Source organism: Periplaneta americana, chromosome 15 (assembly GCF_040183065.1).
Source record: "Periplaneta americana isolate PAMFEO1 chromosome 15, P.americana_PAMFEO1_priV1, whole genome shotgun sequence".
NCBI classification, from domain to species: Eukaryota; Metazoa; Arthropoda; class Insecta; order Blattodea; family Blattidae; genus Periplaneta; species Periplaneta americana.
In genome coordinates this window covers 131,551,158-131,564,246 of record NC_091131.1, presented here as the reverse complement: position 1 = coordinate 131,564,246, position 13,089 = coordinate 131,551,158, and the positions used below count along the sequence as shown (strand labels likewise).

At 35.5% G+C, this 13,089-nt stretch overlaps 1 protein-coding gene across 1 annotated transcript in view; it reads right to left on the bottom strand.

Moving 5' to 3' along the window:
• Positions 1–230: 230 nt before the first annotated feature.
• Positions 231–13,089, bottom strand: part of LOC138715670 (trypsin-1-like) — a 39,268-nt gene continuing 26,409 nt past the window's right edge. Inside the window, exons 4-7 of the mRNA XM_069848741.1 lie at positions 10,646–10,787; positions 10,033–10,149; positions 9,053–9,202; positions 231–596 (exon numbers count right to left, since the gene is read on the bottom strand). Of these exons, the coding sequence (XP_069704842.1) occupies positions 450–596; positions 9,053–9,202; positions 10,033–10,149; positions 10,646–10,787 (556 nt within the window). The 3' untranslated portion in view covers positions 231–449. The remainder of the gene's footprint in view (positions 597–9,052; positions 9,203–10,032; positions 10,150–10,645; positions 10,788–13,089) is intronic.

The window sequence follows — 13,089 nt, the reverse complement described above, 5'->3', positions numbered from 1 at the left end:
TTTATTACTTCTTTTTAAACGTATTTTGCCATTTTCTCTTGCCTACTCTGTCATTTTCGAGCTTCCGCACTAGATGTAGCGGTGACGTGGGTCAGTACTACGCTGGTATTCAGGACGTCACATTTAAAATATAAAACATGCCTGAAAAGGAATTCGAGTCCAGACCTAGCAGTCTCCATCAGGATTTTATACGTATGTCTCCAAAGAAACTTAAGAAAAAGATTCTATTATTTATTTAGGTCTACATTATAATGTTTCATACATGGATAGTATTTATATTTACAGTTTATTGCAGTAAGTACCTTATGAGATGTTATGCTAGATAGACGAGTGCACTTTTCTGAGGAAGGCGCCAGCAGTATTTCTATGACGACCAGATGCTGTCATGTAGAGTGGTGGGTTAGTTCCAGAGAGTCCATCAGCTCACATACGAGTATATCAAATGAACATTACACTCCTGTATGCTTCTTGATCCAATCTCTATAATAGGACACTCGAGTGAACACAGTCGGGTAACCGGGGTCGTTACAGGCATTCATCCATGACATCAGTCCCACCGAAGTCCCTTCCACAAACAAGGGTCCGCCGTCGTCGCCCTTAAAATCACAATTTATTGTAAATCAATTCAGAATCTAAATAAGTCATCATTTATACGTATTCCTTAGAAATAATTATCATGCACCTAAGATAATATAGGCCTACCACTTTTAACCTGAGTCATATCCCGACAACTACAGCCAGTAAACTACAGGACACTTTGCTATACTTCGCAAGGAGTTTTCGAAATTCCATTAGTTAGAGGACATACTGTACTGAAACTATGTGAGATACAAAAATAATTAATAGTAACTTTGTATACTTGACTGCACAATTTTTTTACTTGGTTATTTATCGATGCTGTATCACCTACTGGGTTATTTAGCGTCGATGGGATTGATGATATCGAGATGGTATTTGATGACATGAGGCCGAGGATTCGCCATAGATTAACTGATATTCGCCTTACGGTAGGGGAAAACTTCAGCCCAAACAGGGATCGAATCCGCGACCGAGCACAACTCTGGATCGGCAGGCAAGCGCTTTAGCCGACTGAGTTACGGCAATTTATATTTATGAAACAATGTTATGAGTAACTAATTATGAATTGTAGTCGTGGAATATTTGTAGATGCCTGCATTATTATTAAATTTAAAATAATTCTGTCTTTTCAGATTGCCTCCTTATAAAAAATTTTAAATAGCGAATATGATTTTTTTTTTTAAATAGTTTGCAATAACTAAGATATTACTCCTTACTTTTTTGGAGATCATCACACATTACTCACGACTAAATTTGGATTAAATAATATTATTGATTTTATATAATAACTAATTTCGCGAATGTATATATCGATGTATTCTTTTTAATTGGTTATTTAACGACGCTGTATCAACTGAGAGGTTATTTAGCGTCGATGAGATTGGTGATAGTGAGATGGTATTTGGCGAAATGAGGCCGAGGATTCGCCATAGATTACCTGGCGTTCAGCTTACGGTTGGGGAAAACCTCGGAAAAAAAACTCAACCAGGTAATTAGCCCAAGAGGGTATCGAACCCGCGCCCGAGCGCAACTTCAGACCGGCAGGGAAGTGCCTTAACCGACTGAGCCACAGCGGTGGCTTTGATGAAGTTGCATGATTACTTGTATATTAAATTACTGCAATGGATAATGAAACATGGATAAATACATGTGTTATTTAAGGACTGTACATGGGCTATTAAATAATATCAATCATGTTATATATCTGGACGTCTTTTTATAATGAAATCGCTAATATTTATAATAAGTGCACCGAGTATCTATGTGAAAGTGGGTTTCCAGTAAAATTAAATAAGGTAACTAGGCTTATATAAAAAGTTAGCAGTTCTTAAACTGTACGTGGAAAGGATGTAGGCTATATACAGTAATTGGTAGTCGTAAGACTGGAAATGTTAATATAATGTTTTAGCGTAAAGGTCTACCATAACTAGGCCTATAGACTGACTGACAAATAAATATCAATATCAATAATGTTTTACCTGGAAAAATAAATATCTAAGCAGGATCGTATATATGAGACATGCACATGAGCTCCGCTACAGTAAGCTGTCAATCGTTTCTTTTTGTTTCATTATTTGTTTCATTCTATTCCCAGCATAGAAGGTAATCACAAAAATCGTGAATTAGGAACTCGAGAATTGGATCTAAAACAGGTACATAATTAATATTTAAAATATTTATTCCTGCCTTTAATATATTTTCAGGTTATTATATATAACTTAATATGGATTATCACTTAAATTTGAATTTGATACCAAATCTATAAATCTGTTAATGTAAAATGTTATTAAATATAAGCAATTAAAATTAAATTTAATTATTCAAATTATTATTGTGAAATTCTGCCCTCATGTTCGTGAAATTTTTTGGCATTTTGTTAGGCCTAAGAAATTACGTATCACCCGCTGAGTTTGCGTTGAGAGTTTGTTTCTTCGGATGCTATTTTTCAGTTCTTACAGCTATATAGGTAATTTCTATGGGCTATACCATGCTTTAGAAAGGTAAAGTTCCTGAGGTACAAAAGTCACTGGATGTTATGTCGGGGGATCGAGGGAGTCGCATATTCCTCTTCATAATTGTGCTCTCAGACATTGTAAGAAGTTCTTCCATGGAATAGTCTGCTATATGTAATGTTGGAAAACCTCAAAAGTACCCTCTATCTTCCTTTTGACCAATGAAGACAATTTTAGCATCTCCTTTCTTAATTTGGGCAAGATGTCAATTGTACATCCGACAGCAAAGCTGAATTTGAAGCAAAGTAGAAATTACGGGACATTTTGTTGGCGCTCTTTCATTTAAGATAATACCGGCATGCATTCTGTGTTTTATGCTAGGACTTTATGATCTTCAAAAATGCCTATCTCTTACTGAATCACACACCGCGAATACACTGACAGGCATGGTAACGTTTCAATAACATTAGCAAAGATAAAAATCAGTAACTTACTTTCACTCAATGCCTAATATAAACATAAGATACAGGTCTACTGGGTGTAATGGATGCGAAAATATGCCAAAATGATATAGACCGAACATATCGGTCTACTAACAAAATATCTAGTGAAAGTTAATTATTTCTTATAATTTTATTTCAAATTTGTAAAACACCATGTTTTTAAAATTGATGGTAATCTCATTACTTGCTTACATTTCAACTGAACGTGAATGTCATTGCCAATGTCCTTGCGCTCAACACATACAAATATACAAGAGATTAAGAAACGACTAATTCGAGGCAAAGTAAATAATGACTGCAGGTATCTATTCTCTTTTCAAAAAGTTAGACTCACAAAACATATTTTTCCCTGCGAAAATTTGTCATATAAAAAATATTTCACTTCTTTTCTTTAGTTATGTATGCTCTACTACCAGTATTTTTTGGCAGTTTGCATCGTTTAAACCCTACATCATATAAAGCGAAATACTAGGAAATTAACATAAAGCTCATCCCGAAACCCACTCTGCTGCTTCCTTCGGCTTTTACAACATTCCCAAATAGGTCACCAACATTTTCTTATAGTTATTATTCATTTCATTATCTCACATACGTGGAATGATCTTTTTTCCAACGCTTTCAAATAGACCACTAACATCCTTTTCAGCCACCAGTTTAGCTGATCTGAGGAGCTTGCCTGTCGATCCGAAGTTGCGCTCGGGCGTGGGTTCTATTCCCGCTTGGGCTTATTACCTGGTTGAGTTTTTCCGAGGTTTCCCCAACCGTAAGGCGAATGTCAGATAATCTATGGTGAATCATCGGTCCCATCTCGCCAAATACCATCTCGTTATCACCAATCTATTCGAAGCCAAATAACCGAGTAGTTGATACAGCGTCGTTAAATAACAACTAAAACATACTGTTCCAGTTAATATTCATTTAATTATCTCACAAACTTCGAATGAATATACAAGGTAAATGAGTTCTGTATAGGCAGATACTTGGGAAAGTAGAGAGGTAGATAGGTAAGGCACTATTTAAGTGATTATAACTAAATAGGCATATCGATATGAATACATCAATGAATAAATGGATGTCTGAAATAGATGTAAGTGTAGAGAACGGTGAAAATATTCTAGATTAATGGTAAATGTGGTGTATAGAGATACTTAGTAAACGTGAAAGGATAAGATGAATGGTGAAGACAGTAGAAATCGATGAAATAGACGGTGTAACTGGAATATACAAAATATAGAGACATTTTTAGCTACGCCACAGCCTGCAAGCAGTCCTTCTGACTACAACGACATTCACTCTATTCTTAAAGCTGTCAAAGTAATTGAAGGATGTATTTTCAAAGTGACGTATCTTCAATTTTTATTTTATTTATTTATTTCTTTTTTGAGTTTAGCATAGCAATACATTGAGAGGGCCTTCCTTGAACGTACTAAACAGAAAATATTTCTAAAACGCTGTTAATCTCGGTTTGGAAAGCAATATAACATTTATCTTATTTCTAATGCGACGTATTTCCATGTTGTTTTTATTTCCAAGGAGTCGCATTTCTACTGGCTCAGTAGAAACGCTTCATATAGTCACGTGATTACGTGATGTAATCATGGAGGATCCTTGTTATTAGTCTGCTTTGTGTGATTGCGATTGTGTGCTTATATGTAATAATATCAACATTATCTTCAAAATATACGAGGAAAAAGACTATGAATACATCAGAATGGAAAAAAAAGAAATAAAGAACTGGCTCAAAGATGCCTAAGTGATGGTCGCCAGCCAACATAGCAATGGACAATTCCAAGCTACAAAATTAAATGTACAAGACATCAGGCGATTCCATTCCCCGTTTTATTCTTTCAAGAGTAAAGTGGAACATGACAATTTCGTCACAAATTCTATTTTAGTGCAAACAAACAGCAAGACATAGAGGCCAAGGTGAAGAAACAAATCGTCTGTTTACCATAACCTATTATGTGCAATCAAGTGGCGGGAATAATTTATATAAAAGTAAAAGTGAAACAATGCGTAGCATTCGGCAAATTGATTCAAAACGGATATAGAGACTTGCTGTATTTTACTTCAAGAATGGATACACAAGAGAAGAAACAAAGGGTGGTAAACAGAAGAATCCAAGAAAAGATCATGAGAGATCATTAGAGTATTAAAACCATTTTTCTACACAATTTTGACTGCTCAAATGGTGCATATACAAACTATTATAGAAATTATTTACTTATAGCCACAAAACGTTTAATTATGTAAAGAATAAATAGAAACTATTTAAGGAAAATATAAAGAAAATGTTTAATTTCAAAATTACTTAAATCCAAGGCATGTGTTTCCAGTTACACAAATCCCATGAGTGTGTCATTTTTTTCACTTCCGTTAATAGATTTGCAATAAGTGACAGAAGTCATGTGCCAAAAATGTAGTGTCCATTTTGCATTTTACAAGTGCTATTTTAAATTGCTGTTTGGTGAACATTGTGATTTCGTGGAGAAACGTCACTTTGGAAATGCACCCTTCAATTCTCGGTGGAAATGCAGGAAAGTTTTGGTACATCAACAATAGCATTAACCTGTTTTATATTCGTTGCTGGAAATGTTCTCAGCTGTCATCTAAAGGTAGGTGACATTTAATTGGCGCTAGTCACTCAGAATTCACAAGAAGACGTTTTTGAGGGCTTTTGAAAGAAATTTCTCCTCTAATATTTCCTTTGTTCCTTTGTAGTAAGGGGATTCTACACTGCCAGGCAAAAAAAAAAAAAAAAGCAACACTTGAATAAATTTGAAATATCAAACCATAATACAAATTATAACATTACTGTGTGCTTCAATGGACCTGTTTGGTTAGGCAAGTGTTAATTCATGTTTTGGGAAGAAAAGTTTACCCAATTTGTGGTTTGTGACCCCATCTTTGCCACTTCCTGTACCTTAGTCTATGTTTATTGCTGTGACATTAAAATTTACAATCCTATACACAAGCAGCTAAAACAAATTTACAACATTTTTGTTTTCTTTTTTTGCTTATAATGGTATTCTGTGATATTGAACTCAGTTTTAAACAACGTTTAAGAGAGTTAAGATGCCGTTAAAATCCATGAAAGCTGCTAGAGCAGTGGCGTTGGTAGATGATGGCAGCATCTTACGTTCTGTGGCTCAGGTGTTGCATACAATTCCGTCGACGGTTTCACGTACAGTGCAGAGGTACAGGGAACTTCGTTCATATTCTCGAAAAGATCAACTTCTTGTAATAGATGATCAGTTCTTGCGCCTTCAAGTGCTGCACCGCTACGGACTAAGCCAGAAATCGACTAGAAAAAGTGCGAGGTGTGAATGTCACTGAGTGGACTGTGAGAAGGAGGAGGTTACATAATGTTGGCCTGATCTCCAGAAGACCTGCTCCTGGCTCAGATAATATCATCAAACTCGCTTACAGTTTACAAAGGAAGATCAGGAATGGGCTGAGGAACAGTGGAGAACAGTTTTGTTCTCAGATGAGTCCCGAATGTGCCTCAGATCCCCAGATGGAAGAGAAAGGATGTGGAGGAGGACTGGAGAAAGGTATTCCCCATGCAAATTTACATCAAGGACAGCATTTCATAGAGGTTCAGTGATAGTTTGGGCAGGCATCAGTTTTACTCTATGAATGGACCTTGTCTTTGTGGAGGGTGGGTCTCTCACTGCCCAACGCTACATTGAAGAAATCCTTGGGCAACATGTTCTTCCTTTTGCATAATTTATTGGTGACAATTTCGTATTCTTGCAGGACAATACACGTTCTCGTGTGGAGCGATATGTCCTCCAATACCTCAATGAAGTAGGGATCCAACTCATGCAATGGCCATCACTCAGTCCGGATCTTAATCCAAATGATCATCTGTGGGGAATTTTAGGAAGGAATGTCCGTCACCATGCTCCAGATACTCTTCAAGAGCTACGGGGCCATGTATGCAACACCTGAGTCATGTAACGAAACCTGTGGTCATCCTCTACCAACACGACTGCTCTAGTGGCATTCTCGGGGCTTAACGGCATCTTAACTCTCTTAAATATTGTTTAAAACTGAGTTCAATATCACAGATTTCCATTATAAGCATAAGAGGAAAACAACAGTGTTGTAAATTTGTTTTGGCTGCTTGTGTTTATGGTTGTAAATTTTAATGGCACAGCAATAAATATACAGAAAGGGACTGGAAGGGGCAAAGAAGGTGTCACAAACCACCCAATGAGTATACTTTCATTCCAAAAACATGAATTAATACTTGCCTTAGACAAACAAGTCCATAGAAGCACACAGTAATGTTATAATTTGTATTATAATTTGATATTTCAAATTTATTCGAGTGTTGCGGTTTTTTTTTTTTTTTTTTTTTTTTTTTTTTTTTTTTTTTTTTTTTTTTTTTTTTTTTTTTTGCTCGGCAGTGTATTTAAAAACTTTGTTCTTTAATAGAGATATGCTTCAATATTATTTTTAAGTTTCTCTCAAGTGTGCAAAGCGTGTACAAAATTTTTTTTCGCTTAGTTTGCTTCCTAATATTGTCTGTTAAGTGCCTCTACATTCTAAATGTCTTTAAATTTGTGCAGTTTGAGGAAAATATTTTATACATTTTTTCTCGCTCCTTTACAGTTTGACGAATATATTTAAAACAAATTATTCTCTTAATTTTTCTTCTAATATATTCTCTAAGTTCCTGTACAATGTGTGGGTTGTATTTAAATACATTTTTCTCTTAAGTTTTTTCCCATTAATTTTAAGATCCTGCACAGTTTGAGAGTGAAATATTTAGAACGCTTTGTCCTCTTAATTTTTCTTCTAATAGCCTGTAGTATTTGTGATCCTGCACAGTTTGAGGAAAATATTTAGAACACTTAGTTCTCTTTTTCCTCCTTTAAGTTCCTACACACTTTGTGAAATATATTTTAAAACACTTTATTCTCTTAGTTTCTCTTAGTCTTGTTTTTAAAAATATCCTTTTTCTTACTTTTTCTTCTAATATTTTCTTTAATTAATGTTGAAGTGTGTGGATTTAACTCAAAGCACTTGTTTTCTTAATTACTTTTTAAGTATTGCCTTTAATTTCTTCTAGGTACAGTATATGGATTGTACTTTAAAAATTTATGTTCTTAATTTTTCCTATGGTAAAATTCGCAAAACGTGGCTCGCAACAACGATTTCCAACTTCAACTAATTTGGTGCTTGATGTCGCCGTTTGGTTTTCTTATCTAAACTACACTCTCTGGATTTTATTTTATTTACTTTTGCATATATGGTAGTCCTGTTGAGAACGGCAGTATCAGAAAATTTCATGTATTATATTTTTATCCTCAAAGAAACAGTTTTCAACAGAATATTGTACAGAATTGCTATTTTAACGCGAATCGTACATGGCATGGCTACACTCGACTGATTGTTGGCATATGATAATCTTGTTTCTCGGTTCAGAGTGACATAATTGCTTATCTGAACTTGAAATGAACTTGACTTAAGATTTCATTGAATTCCTAAACAAGATAATCTGTGTTTTGTTGAGACGATAAAAAAATAACAAATTTAGTTAGAAAGCAATTAATTCGGTGAAATAAATACTAACAAATTATGACAATAAAACTAAAAATAATTTTTAAGGAAAACAAAATAATAACTTACATAATTATGTAATAAAGAAATTATCTAGTAGTGTTTTATTACCAAAAAGTCTGTGGAATGTTTCGCGAGTAGAATAACGGCACGCCGCACACCTGCTGTCTTTCTTGATAGCTTAAAATGTCACTGTAGTTGTAGTTGGATAATATAATACATACAAAATTAATCTTTTTCTTTTTATAAATAATGTAAGGAAAGTTTATATTGCAAAATAATAAATAACACAGGTTAATATATCTCTAAAAATTGGAAAATATGCCCTTGCAGCGCTAAGTGCCAGTTAGATACAAAATGAAGAACGTGTAACGGGGTATCATCAATACTTTGAATACTTAATTCTTACAATATTAACTATGTCGTAACATTTTTGGACACACTTACTGTGCAAGCTCCTTTGTTTCCTTGAGGAGCTTCAGCACATATATTCCCATCGTAGATATTTTGACCCTGAGACGCATACGCACTGCTACACGCTCCCTGGTTTACAATGGCGATGTCTATCTTGCTTAGGATTGTTGGAAGAACGCTGTTCTGAAACACAGAGGAGTATGTTTATTGGTCACAAGAATCTTTTTCAACCTACAAAGTGTATAAGATACACAATCGTTATTGTTTACTTAACAGACTTCAGGAACAGTAAGTAGTTCAGTTGCTTAATGAGGGCTTTTAGTGGTAGGTGGTTGTGAAGCAGGTTTTCTTCGAGTACTTTGGTTTTAATTCTCATTCTATTTCCACAGTTGTTCTTTTATCGCTATCATCTTATCGTCTTTTAATATCTCCGTGAATTAAAAGGGTCGTCAAATAGGACCGTAGAGTAGTCATGAATAATTTACTGAGAAAATTATATTTTCATATACTAGAAAAGAAAACGGTTAATTGTAGAATTATACATTACTCCACATATTTTACGCTCGTAATATTTTAATCTTTGTTGTTTGAGAATTATTCAACAAATAGATTTTCCCTTCCTTACGATAGAACCGATAGGTTACATAGTTTTCAAAAACATTCATGTTTATGCACCTGTGACACGGTGTAAAAGCCAAAGAAATGTCGTATCAGGTTAAATATCTTGAAACTATCATATGTGATTTCTACATTAGGCCTACTCAAATGCTCATCGTAGAAATTATCCACGTCTATTACATTTACAAACTATCAAATCATATGGTCTCGACTTTATTGAAACGTTCATCTTATAGAGTCCATCCACGCCCACATTTTCAGAATCATTTATGTTAATAACTTCATAACAGGCTACCAATGTCCCAATCATGCGCTACATTGTTTATATCGTCAGATACCGTATCTTTCGTCTTTATCACAAATAATTTAGTTGAATGCTTGAATACCCGAATTACCTCATTATAGCCCCAACCGATGAAAGTAGCTGTACTGCCGTCAGCAGGGTTCTGTCCTTGTGCCGGCAGAGATATAGGCTCCACATTCACTCCATCGATGGGGAATGAGTTCGAGACCTGTAACAGAATAGCACTGGTGCTTGCAATTCTCTAATGAAACGTTAAAAAATTTTAATAACAATTTTAATTTGCGTTCGGAATTGACAAATGATATTATATTCTTCAGCAAACAGGGAATGTTTACCACAATAAAGAACAACAGGAGAACTAATAAACTTGAGGTATTCCACTTAATTAAACGAGTTGTTAGACATTTTCCTACGCTACAAACGACGTAAAGTTTAGACTAATTTTTATTATTTTCAATTTGTATTTGTATGGTCAGTTCTTTTTATCTCATATTCATACTGTCACTCGTTATTACTGAAGATTAATTGCAGTGATGTATCATTATTCTTGTAGTTGTATTTCTGGTGGTGTGGAAGAGAAGGCCTGATGGCCTTAACTCCACCAGAGTAAATAAATAAATAAATATATATATATATATATATATATATATATATATATATATATATATATATGATATGGAAGCAGATGAAGTTTGGTAACTTACTCTGACAACGGCTATGTCATTCATCCAAGAGTCCTCGGGTGTGTAACCTTCATGCATGATGATTTCCACGACCTGGTGGGCTGTTCCTCCTGTCTTCAAGTCAACGGTTCCAGCAAGTAAGATTAGATCTTCGGGAACTAACCTGGGTTTGTAAAATTGATCACGTCCAAAATAAATACTAGATTTATTTATTCATGATCATTAGTTATTCCTATTCTTATTTGGCTTATTCTTCTTACTGACTTAATTTTTTGTATAAATTCTGATTCTTCAAGTTTAATAAATACATACCTAGGCCTACTTAAAATATATAGATATACTTCAGTTATTTTTTCGTTTTCTTACTTCAAACGATGAACACCCAATGCACATTATTACAAAGAAATTTTACTTCACCTTAATATTAATAGTAGAGAATCTTTCTACATTTTCTTTCGATGTATAATTTGGAATTAATACCTAGTTTCCAAAGCTTTTGATAAATACATTGGCTCGTTTATACACTGTTATATCTCTTCATTTTGTCTGAATACATTTTTTCTGGAAGTTGGTTACCAGCACAACAATGTAGAACGTAATAGTCTTGGTATTAATTTTTATTGTTATACAATGACACTCGCCTAATGCAATACAGACGTAAGTACCGAAGCTCTCTATATAGTTATAAGTAGATTATATCACAATGTGGCAAGATGGATATTTGAAGAGTGTCAAATTTTTTAAATTTCTATTTTAGTGTCAGAACTATGAAGTTTGAAGTGATGTGTATGCGATAATCTTTTGGTATGTTACAACTATGTACAGTTATACAGAATGTTTAAAAAATACGGGGCATAATTTCAGGTATGTATTTCCCACATGTAGACAATCAAAATAGTTCATTGCAACATGTGTCCGGAAATGCTTCATTTCCGAATTATGGCCTTCATAACATTGAAATTCACCGGAATGTTTTTCTTTCCGCAGGTCGTTGTCATTACAGAAGACGTTCAAAATGTCCACCTACTGCTTGAATACAGAACTCACATCGATGTCTCATTGACCTGCGAACACGATCCCAAACTCCAGGAGTATTGCGTATGTCCTCAGAACATGCCACAATTCGATTCCGAAGGGATTCCAAATCAGGCACCGGAGACGAATAAACCAATGATCTTAAATGGCCCCACAAGTACAAATCGAGAGGGTTCAGATCAGGTGAGCGTGGAGGCCAAGCAATTGGGCCACCTCTACCTATCCATCGATCAGGAAACCTTCGATCCAAGTACCGGCGAGCCGTACGACTGAAGTGTGCAGGAGCGCCATCATGCAAGAAGTGAATGTGTTGACGATTGATCAGTGGAGTGTCTTCTAAAACATGAGGTATGGTGTTTTCCAGGAAGTTTGTGTACGCCTGCCCCGTAAGTCTGTTTACAAGTACATGGGATCCAACTAATCGATCACAAATGATACCGGCCCACATGTTGAGGGAGAACCGCACCTGGTGATGAGATGGAACAGTTGCACGTGGGTTTTCATACGCCCATACATGCTGATTGTGGAAATTTGTTATGCCATCTCGTGTGAACTGTGCTTCATCTGTAAATAATACTAAGGCAGGAAAGTTCGGATTTACACCACACTGCTGCAAGAACCACTGACAGAACCTAACTCGTGCAGGATAATCTGCTGGTGACAGGACCTGTACACGATGCAAATGATAAGGATACAATTGATACTCTTTCAACAGTCTCCAGATAGTCGTATGTGAAACATTGACTTGCAACGCTACCCTTCGTGTGCTGATAGAAGGAGTCATGTTCACAGCCTCCAGAATCTCCTCCTGTACTTCTGGAGTTGTAGATCTTGGTCGTCCCCTTCCCAAACCAGGAGAGTTAAATTTTCCATACTCGCACAGACGGTAATGGAGACGTACAAATGTCTTCCGATCTGGACATTGTCGCTGTGGGTACCTCTCCTGGTACAAACGACGAGCCAGCGCAGCATTGCCGTCCGCCTTACCGTACATGAAGTGTATCTCTGCCAGCTCTTGATTTGAATACATGTCGCACAGTCTAACGCCTACACAACACTGAATGTAACCTTCGCCTCGGCATGAACTGTCAGAGTGCCCTCTTAATGTCTCCTTTGACGGCAACAACCTGCGGAAAGAAAAACTTTCCGGTGAATTTCAATGTTGTGAAGGCCATAACTCGGAAATAAAGCGTTTCCGAACATATGTTGTAATGAACTATTTTGATTGTCTACATGTGGGAAATACATACCTGAAATTATGCCCCGTATTTTTTAAACACTCTGTATATATTATTTAATGTACCGAAGTACATATGATATTTCCATGCAGATAGTCTGCGTCATCATAAGATGAATTTTTCTCCGTACCATTACTCTTTCATCGTATGTACAGTTACCCTTAAAAGGAATGAGATAACTCTGGGTCATCG